Source organism: Saccopteryx bilineata, chromosome 1, assembly GCF_036850765.1.
Source record: "Saccopteryx bilineata isolate mSacBil1 chromosome 1, mSacBil1_pri_phased_curated, whole genome shotgun sequence".
In the NCBI taxonomy this organism is placed as follows: Eukaryota; Metazoa; Chordata; class Mammalia; order Chiroptera; family Emballonuridae; genus Saccopteryx; species Saccopteryx bilineata.
Window position 1 is genome coordinate 365,982,591 of NC_089490.1, and position 22,280 is coordinate 366,004,870.

The window sequence follows — 22,280 nt, forward strand, 5'->3', positions numbered from 1 at the left end:
AACAAAATGTGTATATTTGAAAGGGATGAGCTTACAAATGCGCAGAGTACCCTGAAACAATGTGTTTGTATCTGGAGGCAGGTGGGGAATGGATAGAGGGCCAATAGACATAGCTGAGTCCTTGCATGCACTAGCAGTGTGACGCGGGACTTATTGCTTTAATTTCTGAGTCTGTGACCTCAGAGTCCTAGCTCATAGGGGTGATGCCTTTCGCATAAATAGCAGAGCCTGGCATACAGTAAACACGTAGGGAATAGATATGATGATGATCCTTTAAGACCCTGACCAGGAAGGGCACACGTCACTTCTTATGGCACTAGTTATGGGAGGTGCCGTTCATCCCATAACAAAGGGGGGGGGGGCGGTCAAGGAGATGCACACTTAACACATTGTAGCTCGTGTCTACTCATGGGGCGTAGTGTAGTTTCTTGGATGTGGAGGAAATCAGAAAGCTTGCTGCTGCTTTCCCATTGCTGGAGCGGGGCCATTTGCTAAGTGTGGTAAGAGGACTGCATCTGCAGCCCTCCTCTGTAGACAGCACCTGGGGTATATGCTGGTGGTGCCCTGGCAGGGTAGGGAGCACCCCCAAGCTGCCTTTCGTGTCTAATCTCCCGGCATACGAAGGAAAGCACATGGGATTTAGCGGGGTGGCCCTGGCCAAGCAAGAGCGTCTCCAAAGCCATTTTCTCTTCTGTGAAACCGGAGCCATATGGACGAACAAAAGGACGGAATGTGGGAACATTTTGTAAACTTTGCATATCTAAGGGAACCCAGGATGTATTCCCCAGACCAAGAACTTGCCCTTGTGGTTAGTTAGATACATTTTCATTTTCTCCCCAAAATGCCCTGACTAGACAAATGAAAATGTTAAATACATTTTAGAAAAATTTTAATTTCAACAATTTATGATTAAAATTACATTTTATAAATAATTTTTCCATAGACTTGATTGAGGATTGTGGCAAACTTTACAAAAAGACATACTGCAACAAAAACATTAAAATTACAGAAAAATATAGCTATAGCCCCTCCTATTTAAAAATACATCACAAATCACAGCGTTTTCTTTGTGCAAAGTTTAAGAGAATGCTGTATTAGCCATGTCACACATTCACTCAATGGGAAGTAAACTTTAATAGTTACTTTGCATAATGGCACAGGCACAGGTGAAATAATTCATTCTTTTTTCCTAGGAATTAATGTACCTTAGGTCAACATTTTACCTTTATTTTTTAGGATGAATGAATTTAGCTTAATTCAAATACACACACACACACACACACACGTATGTGTAAATGTATGTGTGTGTGTATATGTATGAAAACAAGTGTTTGCTTTGAAATTAAGTAAACCTTCAACGTATTTACAGTATTTTCAGAGAATGTGTTCTCCAAATCAGTCTGAGTACATCTTATTAACTCTTTAGAAGCCAAATTTGTCAATTAATGCACATCCTCCGTGGAAACTTCCAGTTTTCGCTGTGGGACAAAGAGGGTCCCTACAGAGGTTTTATTAGCACCATCAAAATCCATGCAGGACGAGCTCATCAATTTTATTGGTCCACCTGGGGTACGGAAGAAACTTTCGGCCACTAATTGTGACCCTTTGGGTGTTACTGGAACAGGCTGATTGGAAAGAGAGGAATGGAAAAAAGAAGTCAAACAAACTCACAGAAGACTGGCCTGGAAGGACATGTCACACGTGGAAGCCCAATATCCTTTGAAATTGGCTAGGTAAGCCCGGGTGAGTTTTACATGCTCAGCTGCATTTGTTAAGGCCAGGGAAAAAGCTCATGGTAACTCAGTAATATGGCCTCCTTGTGTGCTTCTCCCTGGTTTGGAGAGTAGGTGGGCCTTTCTCACTCCTCTCTCCCATCCTTTCCCTCTTCAAAGAAGAAAAGCAGAAGTTCATCTCACATGACACTGCTATTTGGGACTTAATAACCCAAGGGAAAAAAAATAAGTTAAATGGAAATACTCTCACCTGTTGTGCCCCCATCACAGCAATGGATTGTCCATTCAGTTGGTTCTGGCCCAGGACTGGAGAGTCATACCTGGTGGCCCTTCCTTGCTGAGTGCCTGCATTTTCCGGTACGACGTTAACAGCCTCTATTCTTGGAGACATGGGAAAAGTTCCGGGCTCGGGGCTGGCGGACACCTGCACACCGGGGGAGACGAGGCCCAAGTGCTGCAGGGTGAAGTTTACAATGGCTGAGCTTGGGGTCTGGACAGGAACGGGGTGGCCCGCAGTGAGAGCCGGGCTGTTCCCTACAGGTACGGCCGCCACAGAAGTTGGTGAGACCATTAGCTTCAAAGGTGTTACATGAAAAGAGGGAAAATTAACAGCAGTAAGTTCAGATGATGTCACTGGAATAACACCTGGAAAAAAAAAAGGGGGGATAAATATCTTAAAAGCACAGGATTTGTCTGAGATACTTACAAGGCTTAAGTGAACGTGAGGCTGACCCACGCCAAAATAGTGTTCTACGTACACTCACCTGCGATCGGGGAGCTGTAGATCCTGTGGTTCGGGGAAAGCGTACCTGAGTTTTCTTTACCAGCCAGAAGGGACTCTGCCCCCAGGGATGAACACTGGGTGAGAGGGATTAGGTATCCCGATGGGAACAAGGTCTAGAAAACAAGGAGGAAGGGTTTATTTTACATACAAATACTGGAATAAAATGGCCATGTGCCTCTACCAGGATTAATATACCTTCCTGGCTGTCTCATTAGACTAATGCCTCCAAACTGTACAGGCTCCGGGCAGGGCAGCGATCAGCTCCCTGAAGATACTATCCCTCCCTCCCGTTCCAACGCTTGTTCTGAGTAATACAAACCATGTGTTCCTTAAATGCTCTCTATTCTTAGAAGTGTCCTGAGGCTACCATTGAGCCTGCTGAAAGTAGGACTCACCCAGCAGACCCGCTTCACCCTGACATCCTATGTCCTGCTGTCAGCCTCCTTGGTATATCGTGGTGCTGTCTGAACCAAGTTAATCAGTTGGATACTATAATGGCACTGCTCTGTTTTTATCAACTGCTCTTGAGTTACATAGAATGGTATTTCCCAAGGAGTATTCTGAGGGACCCTGGTTTCATGGGATGCAAGGAGGCACTGCTCGAATCATGCTCAGATGTTTGGGAAATGCTGATTCAACAAAGGAAAACGGTGTTTTAATTAGAGAGTTTCTGAGAGTCTTTATAATGGCATGCATTGTAAATCATCCATGGGCATCCAGCACATAGCATTTCCCAGGTTATCTGAAAATCGAATTTTTGGCGGTATCGGAATTTAAGGAGAAGACTTTAAGAAATGTTGATTTAGAAAAGGGGGTTGCCAAACCACGGGCCAAAACCCAGGATCCTGTCTGTTTTTGTAAATTAAATGGCATTGGAACACAGCCCTGCCCATTCATTTATGGATTGTCGGTAGCAGCTTTCCTCTACAATGGCAGGGCTAAATAGGTACCACAGAGACCACACGGTCCAAAAAGCCAAATTATTTACTATCTGGTCCTGTACAGAAAGATGTTTACTGATTCCTGACTTAGAAAAAGGAGTTATACAACTATGGATTTGTTTCTAATACTTTAGGATCTAGTGATACCAAGTAAACACACTTGTAATATACAAACCAAAGGACACGGCATCAGATTTCAAAAACTATAGATGAAAAAAGAGGACTGATTGATTCATATTAGGGACCCAACTGTCTCGGAGCAAAAGCTGTAGGCAGCATAGTTACAGATCACAAGGAGATGGCTGGAACGTTGGGCTGTGTGTCCCCGCCCCCCACGCCTGCTAGGTCACTGTACTCCAGCACACAGAGGAAGCCATGGTGGCCGGACCGCCTCTAGTCCCCTTCAGCCTCACCGGGACCGGCGAAAGCTAACAGCAGCTCGTGTGAACCCGGGGACCCTCCTCTTATCTTCCTCCAGATCTTTCTTCTGGACATTGTTAAAACAATAGTTTACACTTTGATCTAGTGCAGGGCTCCCCAAACTATGGCCCGCAGGCCACATGCGGCCCCCTGAGGCCATTTATCCGCCCTCCCGCTGCACTTCCGGAAGGGGCACCTCTTTCATTGGTGGTCAGTGAGAGGAGCATAGTTCCCATTGAAATACTGGTCAGTTTGTTGATTTAAATTTACTTGTTTTTTATTTTAAAGACTGTATTTATTCCCTTTTTGTTTTTTTACTTTAAAATAAGATATGTGCAGTGTGCATAGGGATTTGTTCATAGTTTTTTTTATAGTCTGGCCCTCCAATGGTCTGAGGGACAGTGAACTGGCCCCTGTCTAAAAAGTTTGGGGACCCCTGATCTAGTGGTTAATAGGTCCTGCCTTTTCCTTGGGAACCAGGAAATTCAGAATCCACAATGCAAAAGTATACCACAAACATTAAGTTTCGTTTCTTAGATGCTTGGTACTGTTCATTATCTTTATGGGTAGGTTCGTTGAAAGCTGCACAAATAGACATTTTTAACAGGTGAATTTAGGGATTTTACAAATCCTCTTTGCCATTGTTAATCATACTCTCTCGTGGTTCAAGCTACTCTGGTTGCTGGTTTAATTCTTTCAAATCTTCAGCAAAACCTGCAGTACTCTAATTATTTTTCAATTTTCTACAAACTACTTTCATCATATCTTTTAACCTGTAATGCTAATCCCTTTTTTAAAAAATGAGAAATTAGCAGGATGAATGAATTTGACATATTTCAACTTGCGTGTTAACTCATCTAGGCTATATTAGTCCTCTTACCCCCTCTTCTTATTACAAGTCCTATTTTATTTTCACTATAGTTATTATTCACTGCCTGACATGTTTGTGTTATTTGCATGCTGTCTTCTCTCCACCCTTGTAAGTGTAGATTCTCAGTAAGGGTTTGCTAAGTGGATTAACACTCAAATTAACACATTTTCTCTTTCCCGCTCAGTTCATGCTGAAGAGCAATGGTCAAAATGAAGTCACAAAGAAGAAAAAGAAGCAGGGGCACATGGAAAATCTATCCACTGAAAACCCTAATCCTGAATAACTAAGTGAACAACAGAGACCATTATTAAATTACCCCATTGGCTCCAAGAGATTATGGACCTCCCAGAAAATCCAATCAGGCTTAAGCCTTGTAATTTTCCACTAGCATGGATATTAAATGCAAAATGATACTATGCTAAGATAGATATTTTAAACTGTTACCATGAAGCCATCCTAAGGGAAGACTTAACAAACTCTAAAGCCTCCTTAATAACAAGTTACAGATAATGCCCTTCATCTTATAGGTGCCTTAAAAGAATCACAACCCCTTTGGGTACATCATCATGTCATATATTCACCTACTCTCACAAAAGCTGTCATGTGGCCCTGGGACAAGTACTCAAAGGCAACCATCACCAAAGGCAGGTGCTGGATTTGATTGGTTCAGAACAGAGTGCTTTACACCCAGTAGATGATCAGGAAAAACTGGATGAACAAATTCTTTATAGATGTGGGAAAACAAGATGTAGAGAAGTAAAATAATTTGAGTTAACAGCAGGGACAAAATGAGAGATTAACGTCTGCTTCCACATTTAGTAGTGTTCATTCGGTGATCATGTCTTTCATATATAATTGTCCTCAGGGAGGAAAATGAGATAATGTATATAAACGTGCTTAATCCTTCTGACATCTGGTGTGTGGGTGGGCACTCAATAAATGTTAATTCCTTCTTGAACTAAACTATGCCTAAGAAAGAAATGACCTGGAACATCATAGTCCCTAGAAATTAGTGTGTTAAATATATCTACAGTTTTCTAAGATAAGATTTTTCTATTTGCACAATATATAAATTTTGGTTTCGATTTTAGAAGTAAAAACAGGGTGAACGATTTATCTTCCAGGCAACAGATACCAGTTAGATGACATCAAACAAACATTAGGTAATGACTCAGAAAGCAGGAGTCACCGGAACCCTATGTATCCATCCATTCATTTGGGGTTATATCTGCTTATAAATAATTTAAGACTTTCCTGACAGGTGTTTGCATTACAGTATGCGGTGGAGAAATGGGACTTAAAACAACCAACTGTGGTGCTTTAAAAAAAGAGCAAATAATCCCTTCCTCCAATGGTTAAAAATGTCCCTGCCGTGATCCCAGTCGGGGGATTAGCTGTCTGGAGCCTTGTTTGGATTATAGATGCTAAGGAATAGTTCCTTGTCTTCCGAGAGACTGCTCTTTGCTCTGGTAAGTTTCACAAGCCACCAAATCCTCCTCTCATCAATTGGGCGAGTTCCTAACACTCTGCCCAGGGCAAGGGTGTACTTACCGCGGCAGAGACACTTTCAAGCCCTTTTAGGTCCTCTTTTAACTTCTTCTTGGAACCACTGTCCTCAAGCATGTTTGCCCTCTTTGAGCCTCTTTCTTCAGCAGGTTCGTTTCGGTTCTGTGCAACTTGTCTCTCTGGCCCCGGCAACAGGCTTCCAGGCCTGGTGGAGGCACCAGGCTTTGCGGTCTCATTGGCTGCTTTCTCGGTGGTGGTACCTATGCAGTCTTTTGATCTTGTAGCTTTAGAAGAGGGGGTAGGGCAGATTGTTGGGCTCAGGCCTCGGGGCAGCATCATGGTTTGGGTTTGGGCAGGCTGCAAGTAGATGGCGTAGGATGGGCCCGAAGGGGCTTGAGGTAGGATCACGGGCACAGCTGATGTCAACCGGCTGTGGATCAGAGGGACCACCCCCAGGGGCTGGAGGAGGGCCGGTGCGGTCAGCCCCAGCTCAGCATTCACTGGGGCGTCCAGAGGGGCCACTGGTTTGCAGTGCCCAGATCTTGCCAGCTGTAATTTTGCTTTCTTTCTGGGTTCACTAAAAGACAAGATTTAAAGCATGACATATTTCTTTTTTTTTTTTTAATTTTAATTTTTTGTACTTTTCTGAAGTTGGAAACAGGGAGGCAGTCAGACTCCTACATGCGCCCGACCGGGATCCACCCAGCATGCCCACCAGGGGGCAATGCTCTGCCCACCTGGGGCTTCGCTCTGCTGCAACCAGAGCCATTCCAGTGCCTGAGGCAGAGGCCACAGAGCCATCCTCAGTGCCCGGGCCAACTCTGCTCCAATGGAGCCCTGGCTGCAGGAGGGGAAGTGAGAAACAGAGAGGAAGGAGAGGGGGAGGGGTGGAGAAGCAGATGGGCGCTTCTCCTGTGTGCCCTGGCCGGGAATTGAACCTGGGACTTCTGCACGCCAGGCCGACGCTCTACCACTGAGCCAACCGGCCAGGGCTAACATGACATATTAAAACATCCTAAAATTAAACATATTTTCTCTAAAATTTTAGGTCTGCCACTGTAGAGCATCCCAGATGGAAGCCCCGCTTTTATGAAACTAGCAGGTAGTTTCTGTTATAGGAAAGATGGTCTTATCAGATTCCAAGGCGAGTACCAGTTCTTACATGGAATAAGTAATGCTAATGATGCAACTAAGTAATTCATCCCGATACTAAGGACCACTGCCAACATACCTTGATTGCTCCTCTAACTGCATTTTGCAAATAGCCGCGAGCTGAGCCATTTTACTGGGGAAGGGTGCAGGATCCTGAGAACTTTCAGCTGGTAGAATAGAAAGGGGGGTTGGTCAGAGCAAAAGAATAAATGCTCACGGAGATGACATCACTGCAGCCCAAGGAAGGAACAGAAAACATACCTCTCCCCCAAATCACACAGCAATAAATGAAAAAAATCCCACAAACTACTCTTTATCCTTTAATTCATGCATACGTTAGGACTCATATTAGGTTAGGCAGATGGATATGGAAACAATTCTCTAACAAGTCTCACTGGGCTCAAGCAAGCTAAAAAAAATAAAGAAAGAAAGAAAAACAGATAAAAAGGAATTCTTCCAAGGAGAGCCCTGACATGATTGAAAACACACCTTTGCTGGTCTTGATAGGGCTGCTGGGAGCAGAATTGATCTTTCTCCGATCACTCTCTATGCTCTTGACCAGTTTGATAAGAGACGGGTGCCGAGTGAAGTTTGGCTTCCCTTGTGTGGAAAAGAGGTTTTTGGCGCAATTCTCTTTTGAAGACGGCTTCACTTCCAGGTCTGAGGGGAGGGAAGGGACGACGGGGCTCAGACCTGTAAGGGAAGAGGCCAGGGGGTCTAAACAGGGGCGATTCGCCTCCCTGTGGAATGTAAAGACAGTGCGGCTCTACAAATTACTTTAGGAATGAAGTGGTAGCAATTATGTGCCAGACATGGGTACAAGGGCTTTTTATCTATACCTTGTCTATCATTTTAAATGAATTCTGAACCAAGATTTCACATTTAGCATTCCTAAAACCCGTTGTACCTTATAATCAGTGGCATGCTATAATGTGTTGGTGGTTTTTTCCCTTATTCATATATAATAAAATTATGCATCTTATCATGAGGGGAGTCTTACTCTGATGAAATATGGTGATTCTCAGTCCTATGAACTGAATATGTGTCCCCCCACCCCAATTCATATGTTGAAAACTAATGCTCAACATAATATTAGGAAGTGGAGCCGAGGGGAGGTGCTAAGGTCACAAGGGCCGAACCTTCTGAACAGGACTAGCTGCCACAGAGCTCCCCTGCCACCATGAGATTACAACAAAAAGAAGACTGTCTAGAAAGCAGGTGCTCACCAGACACTGAATATGCAGGTGCCTTGACCTTGGATTCCCAGCCTCCACACTGTGAAGAACAAACTTCTTTTGTTTATAAGCCACTCAGTCTATGGTATTGTTATAGCAGCCTGAACCTACTAAGACACTCTCAGCAACTCCACTAGGGGTTTACTTCTCAGGAAATGCATCCCCCTTCCAGAGACATTAACCAACTGAATCATGGGCTCTCAGCTAGAGACCGTGGCCTGATATGAACTCCATCAGTGTGGTCCCAGAGCTTGTACTCCAAATTCCTGCACCAAAAATCCTCTCTCTGAGGCTACAGCCCAAATAAAAATATCCTCACCAAGGTGTCATGGTTCTTCCCATTCTGCAGACATGGAAACACAGCCTTGGAGAAGAAACGTGCCCAATGCCACATAGCTAACGAGTGGCAGGGCTGGGACTGGAAGCTCTCCATGGTCCATGTTCTTGCCACTTCCCAACACTTCTGTGTGGGCAGCTTTGGTGGAATGCAAAATAGCAGAATCCCAGAGTTGAGACGGACACTACAATATCGATCCTGAATGAACTCATTGCTATCTATCTATCTATCATCTATCTATCTATCTATCTATCTATCTATCTATCTATCTATCTATCTATCTATCTATATTTTTCTGAAGTGAGAAGCAGGGGGGCAGAGATAGACTCCTGCATGTGTCCGATCAGGATCCACCTAGCATGCCCACTAGGGGGTGATGCTCTGCCCATCTGGGACCTTGTTCCATTACAATCAGAGCCATTCTAGCACCTGAGGTGGAGACCACAGAGCCATCCTCAGCGCCCGGGCCAACTTTGCTCCAATGGAGCCTTGGCTGTGGGAGGGGAAGAGAGAGATAGAGAAGAAGGAGAGGGGGAAGGTTGGAGAAGTAAATGGGCGATTATCCTGTGTGCCCTGGCTGGGATTTGAACCCAGGACTTCCACACCCTGGGCCGATGCTCTACCGCTGAACCAACTGGCCAGGGCCCTGAATGAACTCATTTCTTATTGTCAATGGGCATTGGCTCTGTTGTGGTCACGGAAAAGCATAATGACAGCAATGGTATCTTATGTTTTGTGATGCTTTCAACTTTTTCATATCTTTTCACATACAGTTTCCAGCTCCTGGGCATTGTACGGGAAATGGTTACGGACCTTGGGTTGCTGATGGAGCCCAACAGCCAAACTTTCCATACTGATACTCATCTTTGTCTTTTTAATCACTTATCTGCATTTTTTTCCATGGGGGAGTGTGGGTAGGAAGAGGAAGAGAGAATCTCTCTAGATATCCATTAATTCAAAACAGTGAAGCAGAGTATTTAAGCAAACAAATACATACCACTGGGATTTGGACTGATCTCTGGGCCTGTCCATTTAAAAGCTGGTTTTCGGCCTCTTTCTTCAGTAACATGAACTTTCTTGATAAGATTCAAGCTACTCAGAACATTAGCTATATCATACAACCTCCTAATTTTTGCTGGGGAAAGAAAAGTATATATACCACTTAATGGAATAATGAAAGATCAAAGGACTTTGCTTCATAAGGATTTCACATATTCAAAGAGCCATCCTAACCATCAATGTCAGACAGAGAAAAAAATGTTGACTCTTTTAAAGTCATCCTAGTGATATTGCTTTAATTAAAATAAAGAAAAGAGTTTTAAATATTGAAAAGACTCAGTCACTGCTGGTACTGAATGGTGAAATGACAAGAGCACGTATTGAAAAAGGAAAATGACTCAAGAGGTCATCCTATCAGGAAGTCGGTTACAGATTTTTTGACAAAAAGTCACCATTGCCGGGCATCTTCTAATGAGGATTCAGAAGAATTTTATTAACAAAATAAATAAATCATCAATGGTAAATGTATTGCTTTTCTGCTTGTGACCATTTATAACAATAAGGTTATGATTTAATATCGTATGCCTGGAAAGATAGTTCCATAGCCCATCAAAATTTATAAATTGTTGTAACTGTCCTTCTGTAATATACAAAGCATACACTTATTCATTCTACAGATCTTACATTATCTTAAAAAGTTTTGTTAGAAAAAATCTGCTTTTACTTTCCGCTCGATAGTACAAAATTATAAATCGAGCCCCCTCTTCATAGCCGCACCAGCAGGCTCTGAATTCCCTGGGGAGTCAGCAAATCACACACCTGCAGTTCCTGAAATGGTTTCCAAGCTGTGATTAACCAGGGAAATGAAGAGCTGAAAACTGGTGACTCAGAAAAGCAGGCAGCCCGTCAGCAGTATCCGGACGTGTTTTCTGAAGCCGCAAATCTCCCAAGCCAATTGCCAGCATTGTCTTTCTCTCTACCTAGTTATTTTGTTTGTTTTTTTGTTTGTTTTTGTGACAGAGACAGAGAGAGATAGAGAGAGGGACAGATAGGGACAGACAGACAGGAAGAGAGAGAGAGAGAGATGAGAAGCATCAGTTCTTCTTTGTGGCACCTTAGTTGTTCATTGATTGCTTTCTCATATGTGCCTTGTCTTAGGGGCTGCAGCAGAGCGAGTGACCCCTTGCTCAAGCCAGCGACCTTGGGCTCAAGCTGGCGAGCCTGTGCTCAAGCTGGCGACCTCAGGGTTTCGAACCTGGGTCCTCCGTGTCCCAGTCTGACACTCTATCCACTGCGCCACCGCCTGGTCAGGCTACTTAGTTTTGTCTTTATCGATAGAGACACCATCCATCTGGGATGTCTGAATATACTTTCATGGGCCTAGTCCAGTGCTCCAGGGATGGGAAGGGGTCTGTGTGAGCACTCCCAGGTACACTTGGGATTCCCACAGCCTCTGCTATTGCACAAGGTGGCTTCTCTTCATCATACAGCTGGATTCCCAGTGTCCGATGTCAGGCTAGCCCCACTCCCTGCTTGGAGGTTTGCTAATGCCTCCAGGGGAGGTGGGCGTGCCACAGACCCTTCCCCATCTGCTGAGTGCTTCTTTCCACACCCTCTTTAGGCCTCTGTCTCTGCCTCTCCATATAAAGTCTGTTACAGAGGCGAGGATGGACCTCGGGGTCAGAAATCCAACCTATAATCCCATCCCAACTTCAAGCAAATATTCTGGCTAAAACCATTTTTTCAAAGTGGCAAACCAACTGCAGATCATTCTGGGGACTTAGAAGAGTTATTTGTACCCTCACATGAAAGACAGTGGAAACAGCAGAGAAGGGGTTACAGTTCCATTTTACAATTCACTGCTCATTTAGACTTCAGGCAACTACAGATTGTGTATTAGTAAGATGGGGACAATGTTATAGTATCAAATGAGGTAACTTTTAAGGAACTGTCTATAAATCAAAGTGTCAGACAAAGAAGAGTAGTTATATACATTATCTTTGAATCCTGCACATTAGTTAAAGCAGTATGAGCATGGCTTCTCGGGAGAAGATACAAAAGCACAATTAGAGAAGATCTATATATACTGCTCACAAAAATTAAGGGATATTTCAAAAACAAATATGAAGCGAAAAAATATCCCCTAATATTTGTGAGCAGTGTAGACAGTAAATGCATTTGGAAATCAGTTTGTAACTGAGATTTTATTAACAGGTCAAAAGTCGTGGAGTCATGACACTTACTTTTAAACTTGCTTTTATCCAAATCTTCCACATGGTCCTCCCCAATTAAAATCTTGGCAGCGATTTCTAGGCTCACTATCTGAGGCGTTGACACCAAAAACAGCATCACAAATTTCTGGCTCATCACTCTTAGAGACTTGTCTTTGCGGCTGTTTACAGAAGCTTTGAAGAAAGAAGAGGATTAGAGAATTAAAATTCATGAAGGGATAAATGACTTCTAAAGTAACAAAGCTAAAAATACCACCACCTGACAACTGCAGCATTTTAACAGTAAAGGCAGCTGTAGCTTTAGAGCAGTGTTTCCTAAGGAAACTTTTCTTTAGACCTGAGCTTTCCAAGACCGTCTCTCACCTGTCCGAAATTCCACTCCAGGGAGTTCAACAAAGCACATGTCTGGGTGTCCATTTTGGTCAGGGTTTGCTTTGATGAGGTGATCCTCTAGACCGTCACTTTTACTAAAGTCAAACTCTTGTTCATATTCTTTCTTCTTGATCATCATAATCTGCTCGGCATATTTGTTTTCCTCCCCGACGCTTTTCAAAGTCCCCAGAGTTTTGTGGAGATTATGCCGCCCATGCCAAGTGTACCTGTTTTTGGCAAGGCGGCTCACCATGTGCAAACTCTCTAGGACATTCACGATATCATAAATGCGTCGCCGCTCGACATCTATAAAGAATGAGCAACTGAATGTTACTGGGATCAGATCTTGGAACATGTAGAGACTTGAATAACTGTCTTCCATGGCTTCTTTATCAGTAGGTTCTGGATGATGTAACTTATTTACACTCAACAAAGGTGAAGATGAGAAAGACATGTCCCTGCTCTCAAAGGGTACAAAGGGACCATTTAATGAGGGTCAACTATGTGCCATACAGCATTTAGAAATTTCTAGCCTGAACTTGTGAGGTAGGTATTATCCTGCATGCTTTAATGACGAGGAAATAGGGGCTCAGGCTGGCTAAGGGGCTCACCCCAGGGCACAGAGCCAGTGAGTGGCAAAAGCAAGTCTTTAATACTTTAAATCCCACTTTACAATGTGTTTCTTATGTTACTCCCCAACACACACACAGACACAGGGCTGTCATATCGTAGGTACAAGGTGTTGAGATTTCTTGCTGCTCATGGAACCTGCCAGACTGCCTTCGCCTGAAGCCCTTTGTGCTGGGCTATTCTTTCTGCCTGGAATTCCTCTTCCAGATGTCCTCATTGCTCCCTGCCTTGGTTCGTTCAAGTCCTTGCTCAGACGATACCTTCTCAAAGTGAGGCCTGACCTGACCACTTAATTTAAAATTGCAAAGCACTCGCCCAGCACCCCTTTATCCTGGTCTATCTACATTTTCTTTTTCCATAGCATGTATTACCTTCTAACATACGTCATTATGTCCTCTGAATATTATCTACTGCCCCACTAGAATGTAGATTCCACAGGAGCAGGCATTTTTCCTTTCCGTTCACTGATCTTATCACAAGCTGTTACAACACTGCCCGGCACACAGTAGGCAATCAATAGATACCTGCTGAATTATAGAATATTACCTACATAATTACGGTGAAGTGTATGTGAGTGAAAAAATATCAAATGCATATTCTTAAAATGTGAAATAAAGTGGCCATTTATAAACATGTATTAGAAGGCTAAAACTTTATGACATGATAACTATAATTAATATATCCTGCATATCTCTTCAGTTTCAGATTATATTTTCATACCTGCAAAGATACCACAAATTTGCCAGACCTCTTTTTAGCTATAACTAGATGCAGGTCCATAAATAGAGGGGTAAAAGGGGGCAAGGGGACACTAATTTTGCCAGACCTTCAAAAAACGCATTGGTCCTCGAACAGTACTGAGCAGCAGGGAGCGCTATAGCCCTGCTTCTCTTTCTCTCTCTCTCTCTCTCTCTCTCTCTCTGACACACACACACACACACACACACACACACACACACACAGCAGGGAGCGCTATAGCCCTGCTCTTTCTTTCTCTCTCTCTCTGACACACACACACACACACACACACAGCAGGGAGCGCTATAGCCCTGCTCTTTCTTTCTCTCTCTCTCTGACACACACACACACACAGCAGGGAGCGCTATAGCCCTGCTCTCTCGCACTCTCTCTCTCTCACACACACACACACACACAGCAGGGAGCGCTATAGCCCTGCTCTCTCTCTCTCTCTCTCTCTGACACACACACACACACACACACACAGCAGGGAGCGCTATAGCCCTGCTCTCTCTCTCTCTCTCACACACACACACACACACAGCAGGGAGCGCTATAGCCCTGCTCTCTCGAACTCTCTCTCTCTCTCTCTCTCACACACACACACACACACACACACACACACACACACACACAGCAGGGAGCGCTATAGCCCTGCTCTTTCTTTCTCTCTCTTTCACACACACCCTGAATGTATCATTCCATTGCCTGACTCTTCAACCAATGAGCCCAGAGAATTCAGAGTTGTAGCTGTTATGAAACCAGTCATAAAACAATGTTGCCTTCCTTTAAAGTTGCAGAGCATTTGAAATGCAGTCAGAGGCAATCTCCATTATAATCTTGTTGCTTTTTTAAAGATGCAATAAAATTGGAAACTATATGCTTTTCTTAAATATAAAAAGGGCTTTAGAGATTTATAATTCTCTGTGGGCTTCTTTGCGTCATTACAAACACCAGCTAGGTGAGTGTGGGTCTGAGGAGTAAGTCCACCAAGTTACTTGAACTATTAACCATTTCAGCCAGCTGTGTGCATACTTACTAAGTTCCTCAGCTACTTCATCAAGACAGATGTCATTATTCACAGCAGTGTTGGGATAGTCAGGATATCGTGCTAAGAATTTATGGCACAGCAATCCTAAACTTTTCTCTTTTCGACTTGGTTGGGATTTTTCACATTCGTCTCCTGATAAGTGATCCTACAAAGGAAGAGGTAAATAATGTCTTATTCTGAAATAAAGTTTGATGGATGTATTGGGGCATCTGCACTCTGTAACTAACACTGGTACGAGTGCTTTGCTTCAAAAACTGCAGTTTTGGGTGGAGATCGGGAGCCAGTATAAGTTGCTTGATGGATCTAAAAGGGAAGCTTAAACTGAAAGTAAGTAAAAGGTTCAGAATTCCCAGTGCTGCACTGGATGGGGTCCCTACCTTTCTGAAGCTCTGAGGAGGCTAACAGTTTGTGGGTGGTAATGTTTTATATTGCTGGCATTTTTGCCACAGCGACAATTCTCCACCCCCAGATCCCTCCGGTCCTCTGCAAACCTACATGTGAACAATCTTTGGGCTCAGGCAATCCATTTCTGTTGTCAAACAGCCCCCTTTTCTGATCTCTGTTGCGGATCTCGGGGCTGACAGCACTGATGAGCATTTTCAGGTTGGCTGTTGGCGTCCAGGGTTCTCCCTGGGAGATTTCCTTGGGCTTGGTGGGTGTGGTTAAAGGGCCAAAGTCAGGTTGAATTTCTGTCAACACTATATTTGCTGAAGTGGATTCTTTTAGAGGTGTTTTCATCTGTCTCCTTTTATGTGGCTCAGAAAAGAGATTTTCCTGGTTTAAAAGAATAATTAAATTCACTGTAAAATAGGATTTATCAGATAGCTTTTGATTCTAGAAATTATACAATAAGTAGGATATTGCTGAGGAAAAGATCGCCTGATGAGGTAGTCGAGTTGATTAAATTAGTACCTATATTGATACTTGTTCATTCTAAAAAATCTCTCATTTTTAATTTTGCAACAAAGCAAGGACTTTATTATTTTTCATCTTCTATTCTAAGGATAAAAAATATTCAAAACAAACTTATGTTGAAATAATTTTAGCTTTAAAGTTGCAAAGGTAGTATTGAGTTCCCATATACCTTTCACTGATTTTCCCCTAACAGAAGTGATCATTTTAAATGATCCCAAACTCCGAGGAGTGACTTTCACTCATGAAATGTAATAAGGCCTCCATAGCAGAAACCATGTCCCATTCATCTGTGCATCCATCTAGCACAATGGCTACATGCAGTAGGTGTTCAATAAAACGCCATTGATGTAGAAGAGTCAAAGAGCCAAGAAAATGAGGACAAGCACTAGCATGTGGTCAGACTTGTTGGTGAAATCCAGCAGGAAGCAGAATCCAGAGTGCCAAAGGGTAGGATTTCTGATCAGAAAAGGCTGTCCTTTGAATACTGACCCCTTCACTTTACAGATGGAGAAGTAAAATTAGTTATTCAACGTCACAAAGCTACTTCCTGGCAGCAAGGGGACTGCCACTGAGACATAAGAGGGTAAACTGACAGCAGTTCATAAATAAGACTAATGGGGACCGTGGTTCTTCTACTTTTGTTCCCTGGGGACTTCACACATCCTCCCAATCTACTTTAAAGAAAATGTTTGGGATGGCAGAGAATAGAGACACACATGAATTCCTCAATGACTTTAGAAGCAAAGATTAATGGGACTATTTAGTATGCCTGTGACTCCCTAAGATTTATCAAGTGCTTTTCTGTTTAGTATTTTCAATAAATCCTATTGTCCTATTCTGCAGAAGAGGACAGACAGATTGAGAGGTTGCACAGGATTTAAAGCCTCAGTCCAACTACGGTACCCTTACATGGAAGCCAGCGCGAGGGATCCAATGGGAAGCCCTCCTGAGCGAGAGCACCTGAGAGGTGCTGATCCAAGAACGGGATTTTTCTACAGGCTGCTCTCCTTTGCCTCAGGCTATATAAGTAACCGCAATTCTCTTATTTAACTAATCTATAAAACTTTGAGGAAATTTACATTATTTCTTTCTTTTATGACACCCACACTGACAATCCTATTGTAAATTTTACAGAAATGTTTTTCTTTCAAACAGAATGTTTTCAGCTCCTATAATTAAGCTGCTCATTTGGTAGAAAATTATCTTAGAGAAATCCAGTCTCAAATCATGTCAGATGACCTTTCTGAATTTCTTCTGTTCAAGAATTCTCAGAAATAGTGTAATGAGACTAACAATTTTTACTATTCTTAAAAATAACTTTTCTCTCTGCTTAACTCTTTGAGACTTCCGCCAAAGCCATTAAAAACTAGAAAGAGTACTTTGACTCTGGGCAACTCTCCCTCTTCAAAAGTTAAATTTCTCTTCCTTCTGGGTTTTTACAGAGGGTAACTAAAATAGGATCTGGTATTAATAAGTTATTACTGGATATTGAAAAGTTATGAATCAAATCAGGATGATACTCCATTTAAAACTGCAAGGATGAATACTGAAGTTAAAAAGGTACCTTTTCGTTCTCCATCCTGTAAATTTCTCATACATTTAGAGTTTCTTTAAAAATAAAAAATCTGAAGTTCCTCCCAATATCCTGATGGTTCAAGCAGTCCAATAAACTCTATTAAAAAGTTTAATATCCTTAAAGAAAAAAAAAAGAAATAAAAATTTTAAAGAAAAATAGAAGCAGGAGATCCTTTGAAAATTTCTTCATGAACAGCACAGACTATTGAAACAAAGACGAACGAAAACTGACGAACTGCATTTACACTTTATTCCGGACAAGAGATAGCCCCACTGGGGAGGAAACTACATCAAACGCCAGTAAATTCTTTGAGCAAACCGACTCGCTGTTCTGAAACTTCAAGTAATCCACAGAATTTCCAGTGACAGTCTTCTCTCACCTTTAGGGAAGTCAGGCATTTTTCTAGGGACTCGACGGAACGGACAAGCACAAGCACACACCTAAGTCACAGATCAGGGCTCGAGACTGAACTGACACAACCCCAAGTATCTGGATAAAAATTTGCATTTAGATGCCCAAATTTCTACCCTGACATACAACGTGCATAAACTCAGCAGTAAAGTCTTGGGAAGCAGCTTGATAGAAAACTTCCAAATTCAGTCCTTAAGCTCTAATCATTAGAGTCTAATATACTCTGGGCATTTAAAGAACGCCTTACGATTCAGACTTTTTATAAAGACTTCCTTAAAGATGCGAAGCGCTATTCGGATGACCAGTTCACGCCACGATGTTGGACCCCAGGGAAGGCTGCATGTGCGCATTAAGGCAACCAAGTACAGTCCGCTGGTGCCACACACTCAGCGAGCGCAGCACTTCCCGCTCAGGCAGGTCAATCTTCCCTCCTCCAAAACCTAGCCCGCGCGCCTCCCGCCACTCAGTTTCCGGACCGCATCCCCGCGGTTTCCAGGGCAACGGCACCCGACCAATCAGAAAGCTGGCCGCGAGCCTACGATTGGTTGGGGGTTCCAAGGGCGGGTCCGGACCGTCCGCCTTCGATTTAAAAATTTGGCGCGGAAAGCCGGACCGCGGTGGGCACCGCCCCTTAGCTGCGCGGAGCTGGAGCGCGGGCAAACCCGCGCCCGGAATCCTGGCATCCCCCGCCCCTCCCCCTCGCTCGCCCCCTCCCCTCTGCGCGGGAGCTCAGCTCCTCCTCCTCCCACGGCCCCCGGCGGAGCGAGAGGCGGGAAACGGCCGCCGATGCCGATGCCCTCCCGAGCTCCCTCCCGGTGCCTGGCCGGCCAGGCGTCGCTTGCCTCTGCGTCCCGCTGACCTGTCAGTTCAGCTCCCAGTTGAAGCGGGCGGAATCTGAGCGGGGACTCCTCGGCACGTCCTCCCCGCTCAGGCTCCGAAGCCCGCGAGTCGGGCCGTCAGTCTGGTCCTTACGCCGCGCCGAGGTGGGTGCCAGAGAGAAACGCCGGGACCAAGACTGGCGGGCCGGCGGGAGGACAGAGGGAGCGTGACCGTCCAGGAGTAGTCAAGCCCCCGATTTGAAATTAACCCGCTCCCAGCGCGAGCCGATCCCGCGGACAGGGCGGGTCACTCCCCTCCCTCACGCCCACTCTCCCGGCGGGGACATCGCGCGCCAATCCGAGTCTCCAGACCCGAACCCGCCGCGAATCGCCGTGCGGGCCCCGCCCCAGGTCCCGCCTCTACGACGGTGTTGGGGAAAAGTTCAGCAACTCCCCCACTTTTTTTTTTTCTTTTTTTTTAATTTGCAAGCACCCTTACCCCATGCTCAAAGTTGGAGAATGAAGTTTGGCCCTCCCGGGACCCGCGGGCTGGAACGCGGGCGCTGTGCGATCCCCTCCGCAGCCCCCAGATCCGTTCACCTGCCCTCTGGACCCCAACCCGGACCATTTCCCCGTCCATCCTTGGCATGCATTACTGTGCTATCTACCATCTGCCACATGGCTTCTAGAAGAAATTGGTTTATGGCGGGAGAGGCTTGGCCAGCTGGTGCCCAAACTCGATGCGCGCGGGGTCTTGGCCGAGACGTGAGAACTCAGGTGTGTGACAAGGAGGATTAAGGCTGAACACCCGCCAAGCTTGTTCAGGGCGTCCGCCGTTCCCACTCCTGTTCTACCCGCTCCTCCCGTGCCCTTCCCTGTCGTCTTCCCCCGCGTTCCCTCTTTTTCCAAGCCCCCGGCAACTTCAGCATGATTAGAGAGTTCTAGATTGATAGGGTTGGGAGACGCTGAAGTCCGACCGCTTCGTTTTTCAGACGGGGAAATCGAAGCTCGGACGGCAGCGATGCCTTGCCTATGCCTGGATTATTCGCGTCCTATTTGGTTTGCTTCTCTGTTATCTGTCTAAAAGCGTTTCTCCCCTTTTATGGGGATCTGTGTTGGAGTTGCGGGGCTGCATATATTGCCCAACCTCACGTAGATCAGGACGCCCACTTATCGACTGTTTGGTTGGAGCGCTTCCTTCTCTTTTGTAATCTCGCGTCTTTAAACCACAGCAAGCCCAGGGATACGATCCCGCAGTCCCATCTCATGCTTCTGTGTCAATGAATCACCCAGTGCTGACTTGCTGCGCGGGACATTTTTATATTCCCGGATGCGATGTAAGGGCTGGGATGCTGTGATAGTGAGGCTGCGGTCGCTGTGCTGCAGCAACCAGCCGTAGGGCCAGGGGTCTGCGTGACTAACAGCGGCTTTACCCCTGCTGGAACTCTACCTCAGGGCGCGCAGGGTGACCGCCCTGAACGGTGTGTCTGTCCTTTCCTCTCTTCTCCAGCGGGCCGTCCTGGCTTCAGGCCAAGTGTTGCTCAAGAAAGCGTTTGGACCTGAAGGCTGGCTCTGGGTGAGATGCCTATAGCTCTCCGATTTAAAATAAAGCGAGGGTCACAGGGCAGGACCTCACCACCGACAGCACTGAGCAGCCATTCTTACTGAGTCCCTGAACACCTTTCCTGGAGCAAGGCGCAATTATAAATGCATTAACAAAAGATGGGTGCAGTTGGTGCTTCTGCTTTAGCTACTATGTTTCACAAATCGTTGTTCGCTCTCCTCCCTCCCAGCACCTATAGGAGTGCCCCTGTTCAGCTTAGCCTCACCTACCTCAAGTTTTTACATCCCAGGAGTCCTCTTTAAAGGGACTCTTCAAAAGCAGCCATCTGTTCAGAGGCGGTGACTAATGTACTCACATCTGTGGTCTACAGGGCCATTCATGTCCCAGGTGTCTGAGTGCCAAAATCTTGTAGGGCATATAATGCAAGGAGCAGTCATCTCTGACTACACAGATGGCATCTCATTTAATACCCAGCACAGGTGTTAACCATGAGTTATGATCCAGAAAGAGAAGCAGAGCATTTTAAAATAACAAAAATTTTTGAGTAACTAAAAGCAACAACACCAACAAAAAACCTCAAGGTAAGTGGCAGCACTGGGATTTGAAGCTAAAGAGTTTATTCTTAAGCACTTTTTTACTGAAAGCCATATTCTTCACTGTGCCAATCTATTGAAAACTTTTGTTATGTTTACTGCGAAGCCAAGAAAAATGAAGGACAGGTTGAATATCTTTTTTCTTGTTTTCTCATCAAATCAGTTATTAGTTATATAATCCAAGGGAAAATTTATGCATTTTTTCCTGGTCTTTTCATCATGTTGTGTAATGTATGTGTCACTGAAGTTAGACCAGTTTTTCAACTCTGTGCTGCCACCCTTATGATTTGTACAACTTGGAGGGCTGCAATATTATGTAACATGCTTAGCACTAAACAATGAAAAAAGATATCAGAGGTAAAGGGGAAGATGGGCGTCATCCAAGGTGTCTAGATTCAAAGATAACTTCCAGGATTTTGAAATCATGTCCCTTGTCATTATCACCAGAGCTTCACACATGCTGTGTGAAAAAATCAGGCCATTCTCCCACTGAGGGAGAGTAAGGGCTAAGGAAGGAGTTGATCTAAGCTAGTGGGCTCCTAGACCTTGACTTCTTGCTCTCTTGCCACCACTTTCCACCCAATGTGCTCTGTCACTATTTCCTGAACCGGTGGGGCGATGCAAGACTGTGCTGTTTCTGTAGCACACTTAGGCACAGTCACCACAAAACAGCTGTCTAAAGCTTTAAATTGCACAAATCCCCATGTATGGGGTTAGATTACAGCTGCTTACAACTGTAGCTCAGCCTCCTTTTACCTAGTTGGTTCCTCTGCTCAAAAACGAATTGTGTTGGGTCCAATCTGGCAGAGTTTAAGAGGGTGAATATGACAAGAGATGCAGGAGATCGGAGTGCCCGGGCGCTGGCTCGCGCTGACTGTGGGGCTAGGCTTGGTCAGAGCCTGCCGATGGCTGCAGCGGAGCGGGTGAGTGGAGTCCTCTCCAACTCTCCTGTGACTTCCTGGGGAGAGCTCCACTCAACTGATGAGCCCTGGATGGGAATTTGCAGCACTGAATTCAACAGCAGCCGTAACAGTTGCTGCCATTTATTGAGTAATTACTGTATCTAAATTTTGAAAATGGTTTGGAGATTATAGAACATAAAATACTGAAGACCCTTTTATAGAACGAGTCTGAGTTCTGTCCTCATTGTCTTACTGCATCATGTGGTCTTAAAATTGTCATAGAGCTTCGGATTATGTAGGCTAGGCACTTATGAGTGGATTGGAGGAACCCATTTCTCCAGGTTCCTGAACATTGAAAAAAGTATACATACAAGGAGTAGGGGGCAGGAATTTATTACATGAAAAAGTCTCAGTCAATGCTGGAATCCCATAAACCCCCTTCTCAGTGATTGCTATCCTTTGGGTGACGTCTGGGAGTGAAGTGTAACTGCGGCCGTGCCC

The 22,280-nt window shown here is 44.7% G+C and overlaps 1 protein-coding gene and 1 non-coding gene across 3 annotated transcripts; both read right to left on the minus strand.

The window, feature by feature from the left end:
* Positions 1-952: 952 nt before the first annotated feature.
* Positions 953-19,001, minus strand: E2F8 (E2F transcription factor 8). 2 transcript variants are annotated; one of them, XM_066251116.1, is made up of 13 exons: positions 18,762-19,001; positions 17,480-17,607; positions 15,496-15,774; positions 14,989-15,145; positions 12,573-12,887; positions 12,222-12,383; positions 9,977-10,114; positions 7,897-8,100; positions 7,487-7,574; positions 6,301-6,832; positions 2,498-2,630; positions 1,984-2,378; positions 953-1,625 (listed from the first exon to the last, which is right to left on the minus strand). In XM_066251116.1, exons 2-13 carry the CDS (start codon positions 17,492-17,494, stop codon positions 1,443-1,445), a joined length of 2,601 nt encoding a protein of 866 aa, XP_066107213.1. In that variant the 5' UTR covers positions 17,495-17,607; positions 18,762-19,001; the 3' UTR covers positions 953-1,442. The 2 variants fall into 2 exon arrangements, with proteins under 2 accessions (XP_066107213.1, XP_066107214.1); XM_066251117.1 differs by lacking the exon at positions 18,762-19,001 and adding an exon at positions 18,150-18,275.
* Positions 9,549-9,624, minus strand: TRNAP-AGG (transfer RNA proline (anticodon AGG)). The gene has a single exon. It is a non-coding gene; the product is annotated as a tRNA-Pro (tRNA).
* Positions 19,002-22,280: the final 3,279 nt, after the last annotated feature.